Consider the following 23,423-nt stretch of genomic DNA (forward strand, 5'->3'; position numbering starts at 1 on the left):
ATGTAGGTATTCTTAGAGAGAGGGGAGAGTTTCTCTTTCTATTGTAGTATTTACGCATTTGTTCGGACCAAATGCTCTTCCTGTTGTTACATCATGTTCTCAAAAAGTTACGGTGGGACTTATTCAATTATTAGACATCATGGGTGTGTTTGTTATAAAGGAAAATGTTTTTCATGGAAAATATTTTTCTAGAAAATGTTTTCATGGAAAATGAGTGGTTTTACCACTTATTTTTCCTTGTTTGGTTGGTGAGTGGAAAACTTTTTCCGAAAAATATTTTTTAGTGTTTGGTTAGAGACTAAAAAATATTTTTTACGAAATTATTTTTTATGCTACTCTCCTCACCCCCCCCCCTTCCCCCAAGTCCTCATGTTTTATGTACTCTCCCCTCCTCTAAATACATCATGAAAAGGAAATACTCATTTTGTTGAAATGAAAGAAAATATTTTTTACTACATCATTTTTTGAAATAAAAGAAAATACTTTTACTATATCATTTTGTTGAAATGAAAGAAAATATTTTTTTACATCATGAAAAGAAAGTACATTTTGTTAAAATGAAAAAAAAACTTTTTTTATATCATGAAAAAAATACTCATTTGTTTAAATGAAAAAGAAGAATACCCTATCTATAACATGAAAAAAAGTATTATTAATAATACAGATAAGGGCTAATCTACGGCCTACATATCAGCATTGTTTTGAAATAACCATATATCTTGTGATTACGTGTAGTCACAAATTTCTTGTAATAACGAAAAAAATCCTACAACTATATAATCAAGAAAAAGAAAAGAGACATTCAAACAGATTTTACGTTGTCAAAATTGAACTAAACACGAAAAGAGAACTAAGGTGGGGGTGGGGATGGGAGTGGGAGTGAGGGTGGGGGGTAAGGCAAGGGTGGTGGCGAGGGCGAGGTGGGGGTTTAAAAAGGTAAGGGGTACTGGGGTGGGGTGGGGTGGGGTAGGTGGAGGTGTAGGGTGGGCTGGTGGGGATTAGTAGGGATAGGGAATCGGGTGGTAAATGTTAAAAAAGAATTTTAAAAAATGTTTTCCATTTTCTTGATAGGGAAAAAAATTTCCTCCAATGAATTGATGAGAAAAATATTTTTCAAAATATTTAAGCCAACCAAACATGGAAAAATTAGAAAATTCATACCAAACACACCCCTTATTATTATTATTATTATATCATCATCATATTGAGTCTTCGTCATGAGTTCTTCCATTTGATTGATGAGTTGCCATTGTCAATAACTATTAACTTGTGGGCTTGAGTTCCATTTATTCGGAGAAATCTATAACTTATTTTGAGGAAGTCCTTCATTAATAGTTTAATACACAATTATTATTATTATTATTATTATTATTTATTTATTTTCCTTGCGTGTAAAGAAGGGATGTAATCTAACTTGATTACTCTACCGTTAATTCTACTCATAATTATTTTCCGCATCAAACTTGAATGCCTCGTTTAGGGGTGTTCATGGTTCGGTTTGGATTAGTTTTTCCCTAAAAAGAAACCAAACCAAGTAAGTCGGTTTTTCAAATATTAAAACCAAATCAAATTAATTAAGTCGGTTTTTTCTCGATTAGGTTTATGTCGGGTTTTGTCAGTTTTTTTCTTAAATATAAGACATACACTACCAAACACATATTCCGGCGATCACATTTTCAACGTAACACTATCAAATCAATTGCCCTTTGAGAAATCTATTATTTACCAAGATATATTGATCATAATTTAAACAAATAGTGATGAATAATTTAAGGACTCAATTAAATATATATTATTTTTAACACGAAATGAATTCTTACACTTAACAAAAGAAAACTACCAATCAAAGTAGAATGTAAAGATAAAGAACTATACTAAAGTGCAAACTATTAACATTTACCATAAATTTTCTGAAACTTTGTGTGTGTGTGTGTGTGTGTGTGTGTATATATATATATATATACACACACACACACACACAATATATATACACACACACACACACACAAAGTTTCAGAAAATTTATGGTTCGATTTTTTTGGGTCCCATATATATATATAATCCTATATATATATAAGTGTAATAATAAATTTGAAATAGCTAATCCTATAGTCGGTTTGGTTCGATTTTTTTTTGGTTTTTTTTTTGAATAAAATCAAACCAAACCAAAAAGTATCGATTTTTTTGGTCGGTTTGGTTTGGTTTTCGGTTTGGTTCGATTTTTCGGATTTTTATGAACACCCCTAGCCTCATTAATTTGCTCACTTGTTTAAAATGGCCACTTGTTTATCAAAAGATAAATTGATAGAGAAGAATAAAGGAAACTTACACAAATGTTTCAAATAAATCTCAGTTTACCAACCTCAAGTCATTAGTCATAAATTTACCAAAACTAGTCAAGCACATATAAAAATTGAAAAATCAAATAAATAAGGTTCTTTCTCTCAAAGAATCACATGCAAAAATCACCTTCCATATTTTTAAACGTGATTAGCAACATTAGATGCAAGACGGAAAGGAAATTTCATGGATGAGGTAGTAAATAAGGTGATGAAATAGAAAAAAAATATACAATATTCCAAAAATCTAAGCAAAAAAGGAACTTTTTCAATGAAATTCATTGAAAACATATAGATAAGTCACTATACAAAATTTGAGGAAGATTGTAGGTGATTTGGACTAGTTAATCGAGTTTAAAAAATTCTTCTGCGACACATGTATCATGCATGTATCTTACACATAGGTATACATCGATGTACATGTGATATATAATTTATACAAATATGATACATACGTGATACATAAATGATACATAGTATTCAACACATATTATTTTTTTTCATGTTCAGTTTTTACTTTGAATTTTCAATTCAAATCACCGCAAAACTTCACCAAATCACTCCAAAATTGAGATTCAAGCTCCTTAAGATGTACCAAATCTATTCTAAAAACATTCACTCAAAAGAAAGCAAAAATTTGAATTTTTCCCCCTACAAATAGCTAATTGGCTAGTATTAATAATATTTGACATTGGTAATATTTTATGAATTGACAAATTTTTGTAATGAGCTACTTATAAATTGACATATAGCTAGTAGTTCCCTTTAAAAGGAAAACATGTCAAATCACTGATTTATATAAAAGTCCAACATGGCTTGAATTTTTTATTTATTTATTTATATTCACCATTTTGCATTATGATCTATCGTGACAAACATAATACATCTATGCATTACTATTATTGATTATGTTATTGTGGACAGAATCAATAACTTTGTCATGTAAACAACTAATTTTTCGGAATAAATCGTCTCACTGTGAAATTAAAATTATTTTATTCTGATTTATTATATTAATTGAGTCAATCAATTTTTATAATGAGCTACTTATAAATTGATATATAGCTGGTAGTTCCCTTTAAAAGGAAAACATGTCAAATCATTGATTTATATAAAAGTCCAACATGGCTTGAATTTTTTATTTATATTCACCATTTTGCATTATGATCTATCGTGACAAACATAATACATCTATGCATTACTATTATTGATTATGTTATTGTGGACAGAATCAATAACTTTGTCATGTAAACAACTAAATTTTCGGAATAAATCGTCTCATTGTGAAATTAAAATTATTTTATTCTGATTTATTATATTAATTGAGTCAATCAATTTCGAATAAGCAATGATAAATAAAAAAAGAAAAAATTGTAAATACACCCCTTTTTTCAAAATAAAATAGTTGAACTCCGTATAAAAAGGCCTAAAAGTACCACTCAACTAACATAAATGACCTACCTATGCCATCCGTTAAAAGATCGCCCTATTCATGCCACTAACGTTATACTTTTGGCCTATTTATGTCACTATCATTATACTTTTGGCCTATTTATGCCATTGCCGACTAACAGTTCCATTTTTTTTATTTTTAAATAATAAGAATTAGTTTTTCGACCCCACCTTTGCCACGTGTCTTTATATTACTGGTTCTTCTTTACTTGTCCCTATATTTTTTTTAACCTTGATTATGTATAATTAACCACGTCCAACCCGATAAGATCAATGTCTAGTGATCTGTATTTATTTGAAACCGATGTTGTGTTTATTTCAATTCAATATGTAAAAATCTAAATCTAAGAAGCTCATGATTTTGTACTACTAGACCTTGGTAAAAGTATTAAGGTTCAGTTTTTTTTTCCCATTTATTTGTCTAAAAAAATTTCATTAAAAGGATAGTTGTTAATTGGTTTACCTAACAGGTTGGGTTAGGTGTCATCACGATTAATTGTACTTTGGATCGTGACAAGGAATTAGGGGTTGGGTTAAAGATTGTTGGATTTTATCGAGTTGGACATGGTTAGTTATACATAATCATGGTTAAAAGAAATGTAGGGCTAAGTAAAGAAGAACCAATAATAAAGATAGTGGCAAAGGTGGAGTCGAAAAATTAATTCTTACTATTATTTAAAAATTAGAAAATAGAACTGTTAGTAGATAATAGCATAAATAGGCCAAAAATATAATGTTAGTGGCATGAATAGGACAACTTTTTAATGGATGACATAAATAGGCCATTTATATTAGTGGACCGGCATTTTTAAGCCTTTTTCCCGTAAAATCAAAACCATAAACAAATACTATAAAACAGTTGCCCAATATTTTAAAATCAAAAGTTTAAATCTCCATATAATAGAATTTCTACCAGAAATATTGAGACCAAAGGAAGGGCGAGAGGAGAGAAGTCCAGTCGTTGCCACTCTGGTTATCTCTATTCTCTGCGCCTTTGATTTTCAGCTCTACATCTCAAAAGACAATCCTCTGCAATTTGTTTCTCTCTTTCTAACATAAACGCCACTATGATATTTGTGAGTGGAGTTCCTTTTCCTACAGATGATTCTTCTTCTTCTTCTCAGTCTCAGGTATAGTCTAACTTCTTTTATTCTTTTTTAATTTAACAAAAATCCAACTTCAGGTATAAGTTCATTCTTAATTGAGGGTTGCACCCACTTATGAATCTTTTACAACTAATCCCTTCTTTAGTTTACCCTTGAGATAAATGTGTCTTCTGCAATATATGGTTGATTTATAGTAATGCTGTTGCACTCTAATCTGTAAAGACTCCACCTTTTTCCCCTTTTATCCTTTTTTTGGGGGGTTAAATTTGTTCATCTTCGGTATGCTGATTGATTATTACTTATTTTGTTAATTCTTTTGGACTTAGATTGTCTAAAGAATCAATTTGGTTGAGTAGAGAAAAAGACTTTCTGTTGTTATCTGTACATTGCATTAAAAAGGGACTGTTTGGTTTGGATTGTTACATTTGACTTGCTCAGTTTCTTTATTCTAGTTAAATTACGTAGTAATCTTTGAGATAATTTATTATTATTGTTGAAACAGACTGATAATCTTATCAACTTTTAGACAATAAATAATCATAATCAATTTTTATAATCTAATCCAGTGGTTAGAACAGTGTCAGGCGGAGTATTTATCACAGGCAAATATTTTTGTCTATGCATATTTAACTGATGAGCCATTCACCAATTTTAATTGATTTAGATACATCTGAGGAGGTTGCTTTTAGTGAGTCCTATTAACCAACAAGATTAGTTTCACAGGGAGTCTTTATCAATATTGAATCTGAAATCTCATTAGTCAAACTTTTTCTCTGCATTACAATGGATACAAAGTCTCATTTTCTGTTTTTATGTAGCTACTTAATATGAACATCTATGAACAGGAACACGACATCCTGACGGCTTTAATGGAGCATCCAGTCTTGGTATCTGCCTCGTCTTCATTGAATGATGTTGAAGAAAGGAAGTTCTCTGTTTCTAAAGATTCTAGTTTGAGTATATCAAGACATAATAGATGGGTTTACATTTTCCAGAGAGAATATGCAACTGTGGATCCTGCACTTGTCGATGTATGTTCATGCTTTTTATAACAATCCTACTGAAGTGACATCTGACCTTGTTTCTCATCCTTTCTCCCCATTTGGATTTCTTCCTTCTTTTTTCATAGTCCCAGACTTGTAGTTGCAGGAGAGAAGTTGATTTAAAGGAGCTTTTCTTGTCTGATCTGTCTTTATCGCCCACTTTTCGTGCCACAATATGCTGATTGCTGCATAGTACCTAATCTTTCTAAATAGTTAGAGAAGGCATTGCCTATAACTTTCAGGTTTAGCACTATAAAATTGGGCAAGGCTGTGAGTATCTGTGTGCTAAACGTGCCCATTGCTGCAAGAAAAAATATTTTATACTCAACAAAAGGAAAGTAGTAGACCATAAATTAGCCTTAACAGTTGAGAGCTAAATTGCCTAGAGAGAAAGCGATGCATTTGGATGATCAGATTGCATATTTTGCACGAGGGCAATGCAGTCCTCAGTCTGCCGGATGGTAAAATGCATTATGTTATTCCATATGTGCACCTTGCAGATATACTTGGATCTAAGATGTTCACTATGTTTATGGTGTGCTGATTCAAGTGTTCTGTGTTAGCACTTGTTATTTCCCTTTCAAGTACTTGGACTCTCTTCTGGACACTTTCTTGATCCTATTTGATTGAAGCATCCATGCTCAAATCTCCTCTGTTCCACTGAGAGTTTATAGCTTTAAGAGATTCATCTGCATTGCTGGGATGCATCTGTTAAACCTCTTTCTGCTGACTATTGTGTGTCTCATCTTATTCTTATCATTTTGGAGAACTTCCGTTTTCATCATCTGGAATAATTGTGATGACATTCTAAAGGTTTTGTCTTGGCATAACTAAGAGTTCGCCGGTACATCTCTGTCAAATTATTTCTCTTTTAATTACTGTCTTAGCATTTCTGTCTTCTATAGCAGAAGTTAATGGGATATGTTTGATGGTGGGCCATGAGGTTTCTCTTGAATGTATTTCTGCTTCATAGGTCACTTAGGGCAGGCCTGTGCACAAAGCATTCCACGTTCAAGAGAAACCACATGGCCCACGCCGCACCTCAAGTGGTCATTTATGTAAAAATAATTCAAACTTACTGAAAGTTGTTGCAATTTCTGTTTGTGTTTACGTTGAAGAGCACATTTCTTGACCATTCCATTTCTCAAACAATGTTGATCGACTGCAGTTTCAAAAATTTCCACTCTTTTCTGCTGAAGTTCTAAAGATTTCCTTTGTTCTTGAACATAGGCGGTTGGCACGGATGAGGCAACAACTTGTGTAGGCATTGTCATAAGAAATCAAAAAAGTGGAATGTAAGAGAAACTATTTAGACAGGACGTCATTATTTGCAGTACAATGCTGCTTAAGTCTAACTATTGTGATTGTGACTTCGCTACAGGACATCTGTTGCTCACTTGGATTCACCAGATATTGTTGATGTTGGCCTAGACCAGATGTTGGCATCTGGTGTCAATCAAAGCTCAGATGCCATGTTGGATGTATTCTTCTCTAATCCTTGATGTCTAACAACATTAGTAACTAGCTTTTTTAACTCGTTACTCACTTTGGATGTTGACATTGGATGGGTATAATATGCAGGTTCATCTAATTGGTGGCTTTGATGATGGCTCACCTAAAGTCTGGCCAAGACTATGCTTTTCTTTTGATTTTCAGTGAGATAGTGAGTCATCTAGAGGCTAGATAATGAAGCTGAATCTGTTGGGCTTTTTATGCAGCATGTTAATGGTATTACGGAAGGTCATGCAGAATTGGAGGGCTATTCCTTCCCTTTGTGCAAGAAAATACTTGAAAGCCTGGCAAAGAGTAATATGAAGTTCCAGATTCACACTCTTCATGTTCTTGGGCACAATACAAGACGAGATTCTGAAGGAAATTCATACCCCATCTTCTCTGGTTTGCTGGTAAGCTCTATTTTGGATTTCAGTTTAGTTTATAGCGCTGATTATCACAGGACAAGGGAGGGAAAGCTTAGTGGTAAAATCACCAACGGAGCAAAGTGGGAAAAGACTGTCATTATTCGGCTCCTGGGTAGGGGAGTTCACCATTTCAGAAAAAAGATAGCCTTTATTATACAGTCATGATACCTCAATATTCCAAGATGCAATGTCCAAAAGGAGATGTCTGTTCAATGGATACAAAGACTTCAAGGTGGAGAAGTTCATCGAAAGTTGAGCTTTAGGAGGAACTTGCAAGATTGGGAGGTAACATGATTCCAAAGGTTGATTGAGCTGCTTTATGAATAAAGTGTCCACAGGCTCGCTATGATGTTTGGAGAGGGGGCAGGGAATAATGGTGTTTTTTTCTGTTAAGTCCTATTGTGAATCTTTTGGGTAGTGGGGAATCTTCTTTTCCATACCTCTCGGTGTGGATCCCTAGGGTTCTGAGAAAGATGTGCTTTTCACGTGGCTAGCTGCGACGGGGGAAATCTTGACGGCTGAGAATCTGAGGAAGAGGACACATGTGTGAGCAGGTGCTTCATGTATAAGAGCTCGGGTGAATACTTGAATCACCTCCTTTTGCATTGCTGGATGGCGTTTCGCTTGTGGTGGGAAATACTGTGTTTGTTTGGTCTTCAATTGGTGAATCCAGGCACGGTCAGAGAAGTTTTGTTTAGCTGGACCTTTAGTGGATGAAAGAGAAGACACAGGGCGTGGGATGTTGCTCCACTAGCACTTATGTGGACCATATGGAGAGAGAAAGTAGGAGAGCTTTTGACTGAATAGAGAAAGATTTTGTTCACTTGAGGAATAGCCTCTTATCCCTTGTTTCTTGTTGTTGCACCCATGAGGTTTCCGTAAGTGTAGAGGACTCTGTGTCAACAACAACAACAACATACCCAGTGTAGTCCCACAAGTGGGGTTCTAGAGGACTCTGTGTCGTTTGTAGGAAACCATATCTTTTTGTAAGGTTTTCTACTTTGGGTATACTTCTTGTATACAGGTTTTTTTCTCAATTCTTAACAAAATCTTATTACTTGATTAAAAAAAAGAAGTCAAGAACGGATACATATAGAGATGGAAAGTAAACATTAACTAACACGAAAAGGAGAATGATTTATTGGGTTTTCTCGCCATTACTGACTGGCATGTTGAAAACATCCAGGGGATTATAGATTGAGCCTTGAGTCAGTCGGTTGATCATCTATACTTTTTGGTTCTCCTCTGTAACAAAGAAACGATTGTTCGAGTATAATTTTCTCAGCAACTGCAGATCTTTTTAGAGTGGAGATTCTTAAATTTTTCAAAATTCATTTGCTTAGGTGGAAACTGCCACTGGGTCTATTTTTCCAGCAAGCTTTGATGCAACAACAAGATGTCCTGATGAAGTTGTTAGGAGAATACGAGTGACTGCAGCTTTCGAGGACCGTAGTTGGGAAGGAAGATTATTAGAGACATATGATACTCAGAATGACCAATTCGTGATTGCTCCATGCACTTGGTAAAACTGCTTACCTTTGGATTCTTTATTTATAGTTTTACTGCTTTTCAACATTAACTCATGATTTATATTTCTTATCCTGTCATGTCATTTCTCAGTTTGTCGCCTTCCCTGAATTCGTTATAAGCTACTTTGTCAGCTAAATTCCTTCTCTATATTTTAATTTTGTTTAGATGAACTGCATGAGTAATATATAGATACATAACTACACCAGCTGAGACACTAGTGACTAACTTTAACTTAACTAACTTGTGTGTGTGTGGGTGGGGGGGGGGGGGAGATTATGACTTCTAACAATTGATAGAACCTACATAAGTGGGACAATTGGTATTAAAAAGCACCATTGTCATCAAATCTGTGATCTATTGGTTACACATTTTTTGTTTGCCTATGCCACTAAAGCTTGGCCTCTTTGATGTTTTAAATATATCTCCTAATGAACTCCATTTTTTTTGACATAGGAGCATGCGTAAGATACATATAGCGCTCATGCTACAGAATTTATCTGACCAAGAAATCCTTCTTACATGTTCCACTTCTCCTTCTGCCGAGGCTCCAGATTTCGTGGATGGCCTAAGAAGGTACTACAATAGTTCCAAAATAATGATACACTAGTTCCTTTCTCACGTTCACGGATATGTCAGCTGGCTATCCATGTGAAACATCATTTGAACAAATTCTTTCTACAGGCAGTGGGACTATCTAATCCAACACCCAGATTGGAAAGAAACATTCCCTTCCAAACAGCCACATATATTTCGAAGGACAGAAGATAATAGTTGGGTGAGGCACTGCGCAAAATTCAGCAGCTTATCTTATGCATACACTGATTAAGGACGATTTGTTCAAGGTCGAGCTCTAGGGGAAATGAAGGTCGTGCATGTCTTATGGTATGTACCAATATTGAAAGAGGAAATCGTACATTAATTTCTTCGATTAGGTTTAAAAAGCTCAAGGGTGATATCCCCTCTCTCCTACTATTGCAGGTTAAGCAGTGTTCTGGCACCCCTGCTTCTGTGGAGAAGGGCAGGATTCATAGCTTAGACTTACCTCTTCATGCTCTATTGATAAAAGAAGCTTGAAATGATTATAGATTGTTGGACAGGATAAGGTAGCAGCTATAACTATTAACTAAGACCTCCGTTCGCAACTTCACATGCTCCATTGATGAGCCAAAACTTGAAATACTTGGCAATTTTCTTGTTAGGTATTGTCTTATTAATTGTTTGATACAATAATTGGTTTTCAGAGAGTTTGGCAATTCCACGGAGAACCACCATTGTAAAACTGAAATTTTAAGGTTACAGTATATATTTTATCGGAAAAAAGAATCAAATTATATTACTTTCATTTTAAGTGGTAAAAATTGCACGGGGCGCCCTATTTGGTCGCCCCCATTTAACCTATATCCATTTTTTTAAAAACTTTGAACTTGTACCCACTTTTTAAACAACTTCAACCCCCTTTCTCCTCCCCCTCCTTTGTATTCTTCTTTCTTCTTCTACAACGATCCTCTGGAAAAATATACCTCTAAGTGATAACAGTTTTAACATTTGTGGTTTTTCATTTCAGTCAGAATATTGAGTGCCAATTCTTACTACTTAAAGTTATATATTTTGTCTCGTTTAATCACCACTTCACTCACACATGTTAGTTTTGCAGGCTTCAACACAATACAATTGTGTTATTTGAATCCAGCAAGCTGCTATGCTCTATGTTGTTGTCTCGATAGAATTCTTCGATTCCTCTAGGATTAATTCCCAAAGATGGTGAGACCAATGCGTTGACAAACTTAAACGTGAGTGAAAACTACGGATACCTTGTATACTGCGTACATATTGGACAAAAGAAAGAAGAGTTTGGATCAGATAGCATAAACCATGAGAGCATAAAACATGCTTAAGTTAATCAAATATAGAACAAAAACTTCAGCTTTAGAGCTGAAGTTCCCCAGTTACAAAACAAAAACTTCAGCTCTAGAACTGAAGTTCGCCAGTTACAAACAAAAACTTCGCCAGTTACAAAACAAAAGCACAAAAACAAAAACTTCAGCTCTAGAGCTGAAGTTCACGAGTTACAAAACAAAAACTTCAGCTCTAGAGCTGAAGTTCGCCAGTTACAAAACAAAAACTTCAGCTCTAGAGCTGAACTTCAGGCCCGGCTACTAGAATGCTGAAGTTTTGCGTGATTGCCTTTGTTACTTCAGCCCTGTATGCTGAAGTTATGCGAAAAAGCGGGTACGCTTGCAATTTTTTTTGTAAAGCGGACACAAGTTAAAACGTGACACAAAAAGCGGGTATAGATACAAATGCCCCTTTTAAGCGAGGGGTTCATAATACGAGTTCAAAGTGCGCGAGTCAAACTATTTAATTCTCATTATTAATTGAACATAAAATCTTCTACTGTTTAATAAAATTTACCTTCTTAGAAATGCATAAAAAATACTTTAAATTACGATATTTAATATTTGGATAATTTCGAATAAAGAAAAACGTCTTCCAAATGGTAGTAGTGCTACATAATGTGGAACAGAAGGAATACAACATCTTCAATGTGGTTAAGATGTTTGCTTAAGCTCCATTAAAGCTCCTGTTAATTCAGTCAGTAGATACTGTTTGCCGGAGTCTCAAGAGCTATTATTAGCTACTACGTAATAAAATAGTAAACAGAGATATAAAAGGGTCTTGTTATGAGCTCTTTAACATTTCTCAATTTTGAACTCCAATTATTCTAAAGCGGCAGTAACAAGACCCTATCAAAGGACTGTCACCAATGGACTGTCTATGAGGCCACCAAATACTCGCTGGAAATAATACACTAGTACAGCACGGCCAATATCCTTTCAAGGTTTATCCTTGCTCTATCTGTTCCACCAAAAAGTTTTAGGCCCTTTTTGTTAAATTAATTTAATAAGAAGATAGAGGATAAATCTCATTCGGAAAAAAGGGTCTGATCTATCCCTGTACTATGGCAAATTGTTTAAAATGTCCCCCGTTATATTATTGGGCCATAAAAGTCCCTCCCGTCCAACTATCCTAACAAATATGTCCTTAGTTAGACGGAGGTGCCACGTGGCATCCATCCGTGCTTGTTTTAAATCTGGGCACATAAGAGACGACTCGCTCCATGAAACCCACCAACCCAAATAACGCGACCCGCCATTTACAAACCAAATAATACCCATTTCGTCCATTTCATTTTTCCCGTTTCATTTTCTTCTCTCACTAACTATCTAGAACATGAAAATACTCTCACAACTTTGTTGATAACCGATTTGAAGTGACGAAATTCCATAAAGGTAATACCTTCCTCCATGAAAATCATTCGTCTTTGCTATATTATTCATGTTAGTATTGCAATTTTTTAGTTTTCTTTTCGTATTTTAGGGTTTTTATGTTAGGGTTTCGATTTCTTAGATTTCATCTACATCTAACTCAAGTTTCTGAAATTTCATTGATATATCCTTATTTCTTGTCAGTTGCTAGTGTTTGCATGCATGGTTTACGCCTTTTTTCTTTATTTATTGCTGGGGTTTTGTGGGATTAAGTCCTGATTCTTTGTTTTGTGGGATTTTGTGGGGTTATGTGAGGTTTGTTTGTTTGTCCTTTTCCACAAAAGTATATTTATGTTGTCTAAAGATTCTGCACTGTTCCTTTGTTTATTAACAATGATGGTCCCCAATTATGTGGTCATTTGATTAAAGTATTCGGGTATGTTGGATTTTCTTTAGGGAGGGACCTCTTGTCATAAAAAAATATTTCTTTTTGGCATTAATTATTCCTTCCCACTATTGATTTTTACATTAATTATATTTTTTTCTATTGTGTTTTATTGGTTGTTGGAGATGGTGTTACTGAGCCTCAAGTTGTCTACACAGGAAAATTGGTGAAGACTTGGACAGGTTATGACTCCGACTTACTTTCAGACATAGACATAGTCAATGAATTCACAAATATGCTAGGATTTTTAGGGGTTCAACAACTTATAGTTGATGCCCCATCTGGTAAATTTTATGTGATTGAGGGGGATGATGGTGTTAGACATTTACAAAGGTTATTATGCAATGAATTCAATGTAGTGAACCTATATGGTGTAGATGAATGTGAGCCCCATATTTACTCTATTCCCAATATTGTACAATATGAAGAAGAATCTAATAAAATAGTGGATGATGTTGGTACTGATTGTAGCTTAAGTGATGTATGATCTGACTCTAGTACTAATTCTGAAGGATACAATTCTGAAGAATTAGAAGCACTTAAAGCACAAAAGAAAAGGAAAATAAATGAAAAACTTAGTGACTGCAAAGAGTTATGCAAAGGTATGTCCTGAAGCTAGGAAGTGTCTGAAGTTATATTCTCTGGCTAACAAGAAAAGATTAAAATTGGAGAAGAGTGACCTAGAAAGGCTTAGGTATAGTTGTGATATTGTTGGTTGTCCCTGTGTGTGCTTAATATCAAAAGAAAAGTTTGGTGGGGTTAAAATCAAGACTTTATCTACTGAACATGATTGTGGCACTGCATTTGATAACAAGACTGTTGATTTTAGTACCATTGCACAATATTTCAAGCAGAAGTTAAAGGATAATCCTAAGTAGAAGGTTAGGGAGATGATGTTAGATTTGAAGAGAAACTTTGAGCTAAATGTTAGTCATGTGAAGTGCAAGAGGGCAAAGAGGATGGTATTTGAGTTACTAGATGGTAGTTTTTCAGATGAGTACAATAAACTAGAAGCTTATGCCAATGAATTGAGGGAAAGTAACCCTAGTAGTGATGTGGTTGTTACACTTTCAAAGAGTACACTTGAAGAAGGAAGAAGAAGGTTCTTGAGAATGCATATGTGTTTTCATGCTTTGAAGATGGGTTTCAATCTAGGATTGAGACCTTTTATTGGTTTGGATGGTACATTTTTGAAGGGCAAAGCCAAAGGCCAACTGTTAGTGGCAGTTGGACAGGATTCATAGAATCATTTTTATCCTTTGGCATGGGCAGTTGTTGAAAAGGAGAACAAAAATACTTGGAATTGGTTCCTACAACTGCTGCAATCTTCTTTGGACCTCAAGGAAGGGGAAAGAATCACCTTCATGTCAGATATGCAAAAGGTGAAGTTTTCTGAAATTTCGGATCTGTTATTCAATCTTCTAATTACTTTTTACTTGATAATCAATTCTGAACATCTTTGTTTGTTCTGCAAGGACTGCTTGATGCAGTCAAAACAGTCCTTCCCCAAGCACATCACAGGTATTATGTTAGACATATTAAGCCTAACTGTTACAAACAGTACAATACTGCGGAAAACAAGAATGCATGGACAACACTGGATTGTGGATGCAAGGGATAAGCCAATAATCAAGATGTCAGATGACATCATAATCAAGACCATGAACTTGTTAAGAGAACATGTAGAAGAAGTTAGGAGCTGGAGACATGATTTCAGTCTAAAATGTAAGGACTTGTACAATGAGTACCTGCAGATTGCACAAACTGTGTGTGAAGTAAATACAAATGGTCAAAATGGCTATGAAGTAACAGAAGGATCTGATAAGCATTGTGTTAATTTGGTTGTGAAGAAGTGCACTTGTAGGTCATGGGACCTTATAGGAATCCCATGTCCACATGCTATTAGAGCTATACTTCATGACTCTGGTGATCCAATCACTGAAATCAACTGGTGGTATAGCAAGGAGGCATTTTTGCTGACTTATAGGCACAAAATACAACATGTCAGGGGAGAAAAGGTTTGGAAGATTGAACCATCTCAAGCAATGGAGCCTCCAGAGCTTGTGAAATTGGCTGGTAGACCTAAGGTTAAGAGAGATAGGCAGAAGGATGAGGCAGTTAAAAAATAAGGAGTGTGGTCACAGTCCAGAAAAGGAAGAATCATGACTTGTAGCAAATGTGGAGAAACAACTCATAATGCAAGGACTTGTGATCAGGTAATTATTTTACATTAACTTCAAAGTATTAAATACTAGACATGAAGAATATTTCTAACTTGTCTTTTTAACTATTTTAATCAAGGGAAAGAAGCAAAGTAAGAGAGGAAAAGTTGAGCAGGCTGCTGCCACAACTGAACAGGCTACCACCAGTTCAGCACCTGCTACCACAACTGAGCAGGCTTCCACAACTTAGCAGGCTACCACCAGTTCAACACCCGCTGCAAAAAGAATCAAAAGGAAAGCAATAGAGGAAGAGCCAAGTTGTTTGATAGAACATGAAACTGAACCTCAAGTTGAAAATGATATCAACTGTTCAACACCTCAAGCCACTCAACCAAGTCAGGACAGTGGGCTTAGGTTCATGCCTACACCTGGAAGAATACTTAGGTCAAGAGTTAGACATGAAGAAGATGTTGTGCTTAGGCCAAGAGTTATATTAGAAGTAACTACAAGGCTTAGGATGAGACAACAGGTACAAATACCAGCTGGAATAAGGTCAATCAACTTCACAGGTGATCATAGTGGTGTTAGTGTACCAACAGATCTGCCATATTCAACCCCAACATTATAGTGGAAGGGGAAGGATGCTGTAACTGCAAATCAGTTGGAAAAACAAGGGCAAGAAGGAATTGGGAATCTGAAATCAAGGAGAAAAAAACTGAAGACAAAAGTATAATTTTTTTGTTGTATGAGATGTATTTACTTCAAACTTATAGACAGTTGTGTCCCTTTTAGTATACTGTAATTTCAGTTTTTTGGTGCTATTTTGGTGATGTAACTACTGGAGTTACTGTCTTCTTTGGTGATGTAATTACAATTATTTGGTGCTATTTTTTGTGCGGTTTTAGTGATGTAATTACAATTATTTGGTGCTGTTTTAGTGATGTAACTACTGGAAATACTGAATTTTTGGTGAGTTAATTACATTTTCTTGGTGCTGTTTCAGAAAATTACTACTGGAACTACTGTGTTTTTGGTGATGTAATTACAGTTTCTTAGTGTTGTTTTTGGTGTTGTTTTAGTGATGTAACTACTGGAGTTACTATGTTTTTTGTTATGTAATTTCAGTTTTTTTAGTGCTATTTTTGGTGCTGTACTATGTTGTAAGCATTTGTGTTTGGTGAAGTTTATGTTTTTGGTGATCTATGTTTTCAAACTAAGTTCTAGTGCTTAAAAAGGGACCATATGCCATAAAACAATTCAAACTAAATTCAAACAATTGACAAGTCAGTAGATAGAACATCAAAACACTAGTACTTGGAAACATAGAACATCAAAACACTATTACTTGGAAACAAACATTAACAATTGATGTAATTATTTTACAATGACAAAAAAACTCTAGTAATTAGGAACATACATTAACAAGTGAAATATGGACCATATGCCATCTTCAGCAAACCCAATTTACTTCATCCACATTGTCGCAACAAAACCAACAAAAAGTGCAACTGAAATTCAAATAAACATCTCCATCTTAACCACTTTATCTTCGATTTCCCTTACTTTGTTCACTTCAACATTTTTTGCAACCTCCAAATCTTCAACTTTTTCCAACAACTTGTCTCTTTCTATCTTGCACGACTCCAATAATTGCTTCAACATATTGATTGTAACATTAGCAGCATCTAATTTACACTGCAACTTATTGATTTCTACCAAATCTCTATCCAAAAAAGGTTCGTCTTGCCATTCCCAATATCCACACGACTCATTCTAGCGAAAATGAACAATAATTAGGTTAGAAGGAATAAAACTTCAATTTTTGTACAAACAATTAACAAACTTACTTCAGGTTTTGCACATTTATAGAATCTTCTTCTGGAATTTTGAGGTGTGGTCGATCAAAAGTGGTTGGCAATCTCTCCACAATGGCACATCCTCTTTGATGTAGCACTAGAATCCGACATCTATGATGAAATTTATTGAAATGGGTTGTCTTGATGGAGCTAATAACATAGAGGGTTTGATGGAGATGGCAGCAGGAGTATAAATTAGGGTTGGGGTTTAATTTGGGTTATAAATCGTTGGCCAGTGGCTTTGGGGTATTATTTGGGTTGGCGGGTTTCATGGAGCGGGTCGTCTCTTATGTGCCCAGATTTAAAACAGGCACGGATGGATACCACGTGGCACCTCCGTCTAACTAAGGGCAGATTTGTTAAGATAGTTGGACGGCATGGACTTTTATGGTCCAATAGTATAACTGGGGATAATTTTAAACAATTTACCATAGTACAGGGATAAATCAGACCCTTTTCCGTTTCCGATAATCATTTCTAGATCAGGAACCACAAACATGTATAAACTATTATAGTTTAGTGTGAAAGGCCAATATAGTCCCGCTCGTACTCCACAATATAATGAAATATGGAAATTTACATAATATCAAATGGAAAAGAGAAATAGCAACAGAAACGATTCACCCGACTGTGGGCTAGACAGATTTGTATTTTCTTGAGAAGGTCGAATTACAGATGAATACCAAGATCTAAGCTCTTTTATCCTTTTGGAGATGGATCTGAGGTCATGGACTATCGTTCCTCTCCGAAAGGTGTGTTCTTCTTGGATCTTTTTACTGCCCCCTCCCCTCGTTACTCTCTCTCCTAGTATTTATATAAAACACTTGTATTATGCATTGGTCCTTAACCAGTGTACCCCCTCTTTATTGAATATCATGTGGAATAGTCCTTTAAAATTGCTAAGTGTCGAACCAGCCGTACGAGCCTCATGAGTGCTCGACTTCAGCCATAGCCAGACTGTTTGCCGGTGTGTTGCATCCTAAACGTGACTTTGACTTGGCTGACCCCAGGCCATTCTCCCTTAAGTAGACTTCTTTTGATCAGATTTTGACTCATACAGTTAGTCTCTCCACCTATCGAGGTCGTCTTCAGACGAGCTCGATGGGCAGACCCCGCCGATTTGCGAGTTGAGAAATTTGAGCATCTTGGTCGAGGTGCGAACCCTTGATGGTGAGATAATAATGTGACTCTTTGAGAACTAATCATGACTGTTACGTCAGTTTCCAATGACATCAATTTGTCATGCGTCATTATGGTGTACGTTTCCAATCCGTTACGTCATTACCTATTCCTCTTCCGTTCTGGAGTTAATGTGGTGGCATTTGGTTTTCCCGCTCGAGATGCCTGTGTTCTTGTAAATAGAGAAGAAAATGTCTTATTTGGGTTACTAAGTTTCTTAATCCTTTGAACAGCTTCAAGCTTTACCTTCTACTTCTTCCGATTCTTGCGTTTCCATCTCCTTTCCTATAAAGTTTCCTGTCATTATTACCCTTTTCTTCTCAGCACTCCTCATCTACGCAACCAACAAGGAGATGGCTAGTGCATCCTCTAACTCTGATAGAGCCGTCAACGTCGCTGCATCGGGAACTGATATACCCTTTCATGAAGAAGGGGTAGTCATGCGGAAGATGAGAATTTCCCAACTATGGATGAAATAAATCCACGTTCGGGGAAGACCAGGACTGATTTCAAGAACTTTCCTGATGGTGAGCCTGAACCCGTTGTTTCCCAAATGGATGTTGTGGCACTCGATGCACTTAAGGCTAAATGGAGGATTCCTGACTACGTCGAACTCATACCTGCGGGCAACTACGTAGTGCAAATACATTGCCCAGGGTATTGCACATTCTATGCGTACCCATTCGTCATTGGTAACCACTTCCCTTTCTTTCCCTGGCTGAGGACTTCTATCGCTATTATGGGGTGTTCCCGGCTCAGCTCTCTCCATATATATACAAGATCTTCCTCATGCTTACCAAGTACGCGGAACTGGCCGGCCGGGGGATATCTCTCTGTCACTTGCTTCACCTAGTTTTTACAGGGGTACTATGATACATCTTCATCATCGCGAGACCAAGGGCTTGGTGGTGAAGATGGATGATAAGACCAATCACCACTTTTGGGAGAACTTCTTCTTTGTGAGGATGGAGCACGTGGTGTCAAATCCTAACTGGTTTCTTGAGGAGTGGAATTATGCCCGCAAGGTTTTTTTTAAACGGCTGCTTGTTGTCCCCTTCCGGTGATTTGATTGTTCTTCTGTTTCCATTTTCTTTATTTTGCAGTCGAGAAGGTACCTCCTCCACTAGTCACTGATATCCGCGAGTGGGTGAGCCAGGCTTTCCCCCATACGATGGGGATTCGTGAATGGTCGTCGTTCCACGAGAGATTTGAGCGTAGACCCTCTACTGGTGAGTCATCTCGTCCTGCCCTTAGTCACTTTGCCCTTTCTTCTGCATTTTCCTTCCCCTATTTCCTCTTTGGTTTAAGCATCTCTCGTTGGTGGGTCAGAGGGTCACGAGGAGGGTGAGGGCTCCCATACCTATTTTCCGTCAGTCGAGTCTCTCAATCGGACCTATACTAATTGCGGCTACAAGTGAGAGCGTTTAGGATGCTGCTACTTTAGAGACTACGACCCCTCCCAGAATCGGTCGTCAGGAGGAAGCTTTGATTCCCGCAGTTCATTTGGTGGACGAATCATCTCAGGACGATGGCAAAGAAGCTCAATTAAAGAGACGGAGAATAAGGGCTAATAGGGTACCCGGGATTGAGGGGCCTTCGAGGGGTAATCCCGTATTGGCATTGTTTGAGCCTGATGGTGATGCTAATTTAGACGAGGAGATTGTATCCCCTTGGGCGTGGAGGTGCTGCCCATTTTTGGCGTGCTGGAGTCTACCGTGGTAGGGGCAGATCCCAAAGGCCATTGCCATCATTCTGAGTGGTCCATCGACTTCACAATAGGCCCCTGCTCCCTTTTTGGCTAGTGAGAGGGCAAATGGCATGGTTATAGATGATTATGAATCCAGTTGAGATATTGACCCTGAGGACATAAGCATGTTTGAGGCGGGGTTCACTCGAGTTGAGGCGGGAACGGACGGTTCCTCCCGCGTGATCGAGATTTCTTCGGATTGCGATTTGTTGGAGGACACGGTGAGCCTGGTGCCCCAATTTGAGCTTCTTTGTTCCGCCACTGAAATTAGGTCCCTTCAGGAGATCAGCGATGCTAGCCTATCACGGGGCGTAGCTAAAATGGCTTTGAGGGAGAGTTCTTTATTACTTTCTCCGTTTTACGTCTTCCACTCTTGCTGACTTTTTCTTTTTGTTTTCTTTTCTTTCTTCTGACTTTTATTTTGGAGACTGAGAGTATCCGCCGCGAGGAGAGGCGAGTTGCCACTTTTCAGAAAATGGTTTCAAAGTACCACTGATACCGTGACAAGTGCTGCGAGATGCATGCACGACTCAGGGCGGGCGGCAATTTTTAGTCCCTTAGAGAGGAATTGGAGCGGAAGGACGAGGACCTGCTACAGTCCATTGGCAGATGCAGCAAACTCGAGGGGCTGCTTAGGGCTAAAGAAGAAGAGCTCGAGGTGGGCAAGGGGGTTGTGGCTGACTGTGTTGATCTTCAGGTGAAGGTGGTAGACTTGCGGGCAGAGCTTGAGCAGAGTGCCACCAGAGTCACCGATCTAAGTGTTGAATTGGCGGAGAAGGTGACCAAGTTCGAAAAGAAGGCGACTGAGCTGGAAAGGCCTGAGGGAGCCCGAGTAGCAGCATTGGCGAGGGTTGCGACACTGGAAGATTCTATTCACGTTCTAAGGTCAGAACAAGCAACTGAGATGGAAACGGCCGTTGTGAGGGAGGCGCGGCTTGATGAGCAAATTGGTGGGATTGAGGGAGATGTCTTGAGCCTGGGTGATCAAATTGTTGCTCTTGAGAATTAGAGGGAGCGATTGTTGGCTTTGATTGCTTCTCTTGCTTCCGCCTCTGTTGACGTTCCTCGCCCTTTGTACGAGATGTTGATCCACGCTGAGGCTCAGCGGGATATAAATAAGGGCTTGTTGGCAGCGGGGAATGTTCCTGAAGCCACTTTCGAAGAAGTTTGCGTTAAAGCGCGTGAGGCCCGGCTTGCCCGCGGTTATGACCCCGCGACATCGGACGTTAGTGGAGACGATGAGGTCGAGGATGGTCTTACCTTTGATGATGAACATTCTGATGGAAAGGGTAACGGTTGAGGTGAAGCCGCTGAATCAAGTAGGGAGAGAGATGACGTCATGGATGGCGATAATGCTAAGTGAAGCTTTTGCACTTAATTTTTCCTCTTGCACTTAGTTTTTCAGTACTCAGTTAGTTGGGTGGGAACCCCTTTTGGCCCTTTGTAAGACACTATTTTTCCTTTGAATGGAATAGTTGATTTGTCCTTGATTGAATGTCTTTGGCCTTTCCTTATCTTTTCTTTTCGAATTTCCTGGATCTTCATGCAATAAGTCCCTGAATTTCGGTAGTTAATTCGAGCGGGGTCGAATGTAGCTTGTTAATTCGAGCGGGGTCGAATGTAGCTTGTTAATTCGAGCGAGGTCGAATTTGACTTGTTAACTCAAGCGAGGTCGAATTAGTCTTGCTAATTCGAGCGAGGTCGAATTTGACTTGTTAATTCGAAAGAGGTCGAATTTGTCTTGCTAATTCGAGCGAGGTCGAATTTGACTTGCCAATTCGAGCAAGGTCGAATTTTGACTTGCCAATTCGAGCGAGGTCGAATTTGTCTTGCCAATTCGAGTGAGGCCAAATTTTGACTTGTTAATTCGATCGAATCAAATTTGACTTGCTAATTCGAGTGGGGTCGAATTTTTCTTGCTGTAAATTCGAGCGAGATCAAATGTACATTTCCTGTGTTGGTAGTGGAGTTACGTAAGAATTCTGTATGTTGCTTCTTTTACTCATTTATTGGAGAATACTACATGTTGTTGTACAGTCCATACATACATTCGAGGAGTCTTAGTCTATCTAGTCCCTTCATCGCTCGGCCTGGAGAGATAGTTGATAGGCGGGGCGATGAATGTCTCGCTCAAGCTTGGTATATCTTAATGTATGTACAAGATCGAATTTTAGCTAGTTGTGTTGTCGCATAGTGGCTTTGGCGAGTGTGTGGGTGAGTTTCACACACTTGTGTTATGTTTGCATGTTGGAGAGATTCGTATGTTTTCCGGGCTGGTGACCCAGTCCCAGTATATACAGACTTTTCCATTATGGCGTTGAGTACCAACTTATTTGGGGGGGGTAGGTTTCGCTCGACCATTGCCTGCAGGATGATATGGCACAAAGCGTTTTCTTGGTGTGCTATTTTGATGGCGTTTGCTCCATGTTCACGTGTCTGTGAGGATGCCCCTATTCCTGTCCCACTCTGAAAATAAATAGCAAGTTAAAGCCAAACGAAATCGTTTGTTACCTCGACTGATTGGTTGACGAGTGGAAGGGAGAGACTATGTTCCCTTCTTTGGCTATGCTTCGTAGCTGCTACCATTGGTTGAGCTGATATCCATCGAACTCTGATGACATCTTGTGGGTCTTTGGCTTGGTGTTTTTGCCGTCTCCGCTACTTGGGTCTGGAAAGTCCCTTCGATCTGATTGGCAATGAACTGAGAGTGCTAGTTTCATATCCGATCTCAGCCTCGTACTTAGCTTCGGCGTTAGTCGAATCTGGGCACCTTGTGGGTTGATGACTTACTTCGCCCATTGGGATATTCGAGTTCAAGTTCCAATCCGATCCAGTCCCGAGTGCATGAAGAAATGGAAACATAATCCACACCACAAGCACACAGGCGGGAACGAGTTTTGTCATTTCAAGGAATTACATAACAGGTTATTATTCCTTTCTGAGAGGGAGAGGGCTGTATGCATAAGGTATAGATTGGTATCTAGCGCTAACATGGTGACAGGATTGTGGACGTGCTAAATACGTGATGGCCAAAGCCCTAATATGACAGCTTGCATTCGTAACGTGTCAAAATTATAACTACACCGAAGCGTAGTTTTCGTATAGATATCAGACATAATTTCGATTTCATGCAAGGGTCTAGATTAAAAATTGGTTTGGCTATTTCAAGATCTTGCCTACGAATTCCTCAAATTTGTGTTCGTAGCGAAAGGATGAAGTTACAACGAAAGGGAAATAGAACTAGAACCGAGTTTAAATCTAGAGGAAACTAAAACTTTGGCTAGGAAATCCCCACAGACGGTGCAAAATTATTCGACCAAAAAGTTTTAGGCCCTTTTTGCTAAACGAATTTAATAAGAAGATACAGGATAAATCTTAG

General features: G+C 37.6%; 2 protein-coding genes across 2 annotated transcripts; both read left to right on the forward strand.

Moving 5' to 3' along the window:
• Positions 1-4,711: 4,711 nt before the first annotated feature.
• Positions 4,712-10,737, forward strand: LOC104235664 (protein N-terminal asparagine amidohydrolase). Its single transcript, XM_009789477.2, has 10 exons — positions 4,712-4,921; positions 5,743-5,928; positions 7,171-7,235; positions 7,322-7,421; positions 7,522-7,560; positions 7,659-7,844; positions 9,203-9,381; positions 9,843-9,962; positions 10,071-10,271; positions 10,368-10,737. The coding sequence occupies exons 1-9, from the start codon at positions 4,859-4,861 to the stop codon at positions 10,213-10,215; spliced, it is 1,083 nt and encodes a 360-aa protein (XP_009787779.1). The 5' UTR covers positions 4,712-4,858; the 3' UTR covers positions 10,216-10,271; positions 10,368-10,737.
• A 3,253-nt stretch (positions 10,738-13,990) lies between these two features.
• Positions 13,991-15,229, forward strand: LOC104235665 (uncharacterized). The gene is made up of 3 exons (XM_009789479.1): positions 13,991-14,282; positions 14,373-14,482; positions 14,591-15,229. The coding sequence occupies exons 1-3, from the start codon at positions 13,991-13,993 to the stop codon at positions 15,227-15,229; spliced, it is 1,041 nt and encodes a 346-aa protein (XP_009787781.1).
• The last annotated feature ends 8,194 nt before the right edge of the window (positions 15,230-23,423 follow it).

This window comes from Nicotiana sylvestris, chromosome 1 (assembly GCF_000393655.2).
Source record: "Nicotiana sylvestris chromosome 1, ASM39365v2, whole genome shotgun sequence".
NCBI classification, from domain to species: domain Eukaryota; kingdom Viridiplantae; phylum Streptophyta; class Magnoliopsida; order Solanales; family Solanaceae; genus Nicotiana; species Nicotiana sylvestris.

Excerpts from the sequence above, each read along its gene's own strand:
- LOC104235665 (XM_009789479.1), top strand. The coding sequence starts at position 13,991 with ATGATGTTAGATTTGAAGAGAAACTTTGAGCTAAATGTTAGTCATGTG. Across the intron at positions 14,283-14,372 it reads ACCTTTTATTGGTTTGGATG|TTGTTGAAAAGGAGAACAAA; the intron begins GTACATTTTTGA and ends TGGCATGGGCAG. Across the intron at positions 14,483-14,590 it reads TCATGTCAGATATGCAAAAG|TCAAAACAGTCCTTCCCCAA; the intron begins GTGAAGTTTTCT and ends TGCTTGATGCAG.
- LOC104235664 (XM_009789477.2), top strand. The coding sequence starts at position 4,859 with ATGATATTTGTGAGTGGAGTTCCTTTTCCTACAGATGATTCTTCTTCT. Across the intron at positions 4,922-5,742 it reads CTTCTTCTTCTCAGTCTCAG|GAACACGACATCCTGACGGC; the intron begins GTATAGTCTAAC and ends ATCTATGAACAG. Across the intron at positions 7,236-7,321 it reads AGAAATCAAAAAAGTGGAAT|GACATCTGTTGCTCACTTGG; the intron begins GTAAGAGAAACT and ends ACTTCGCTACAG.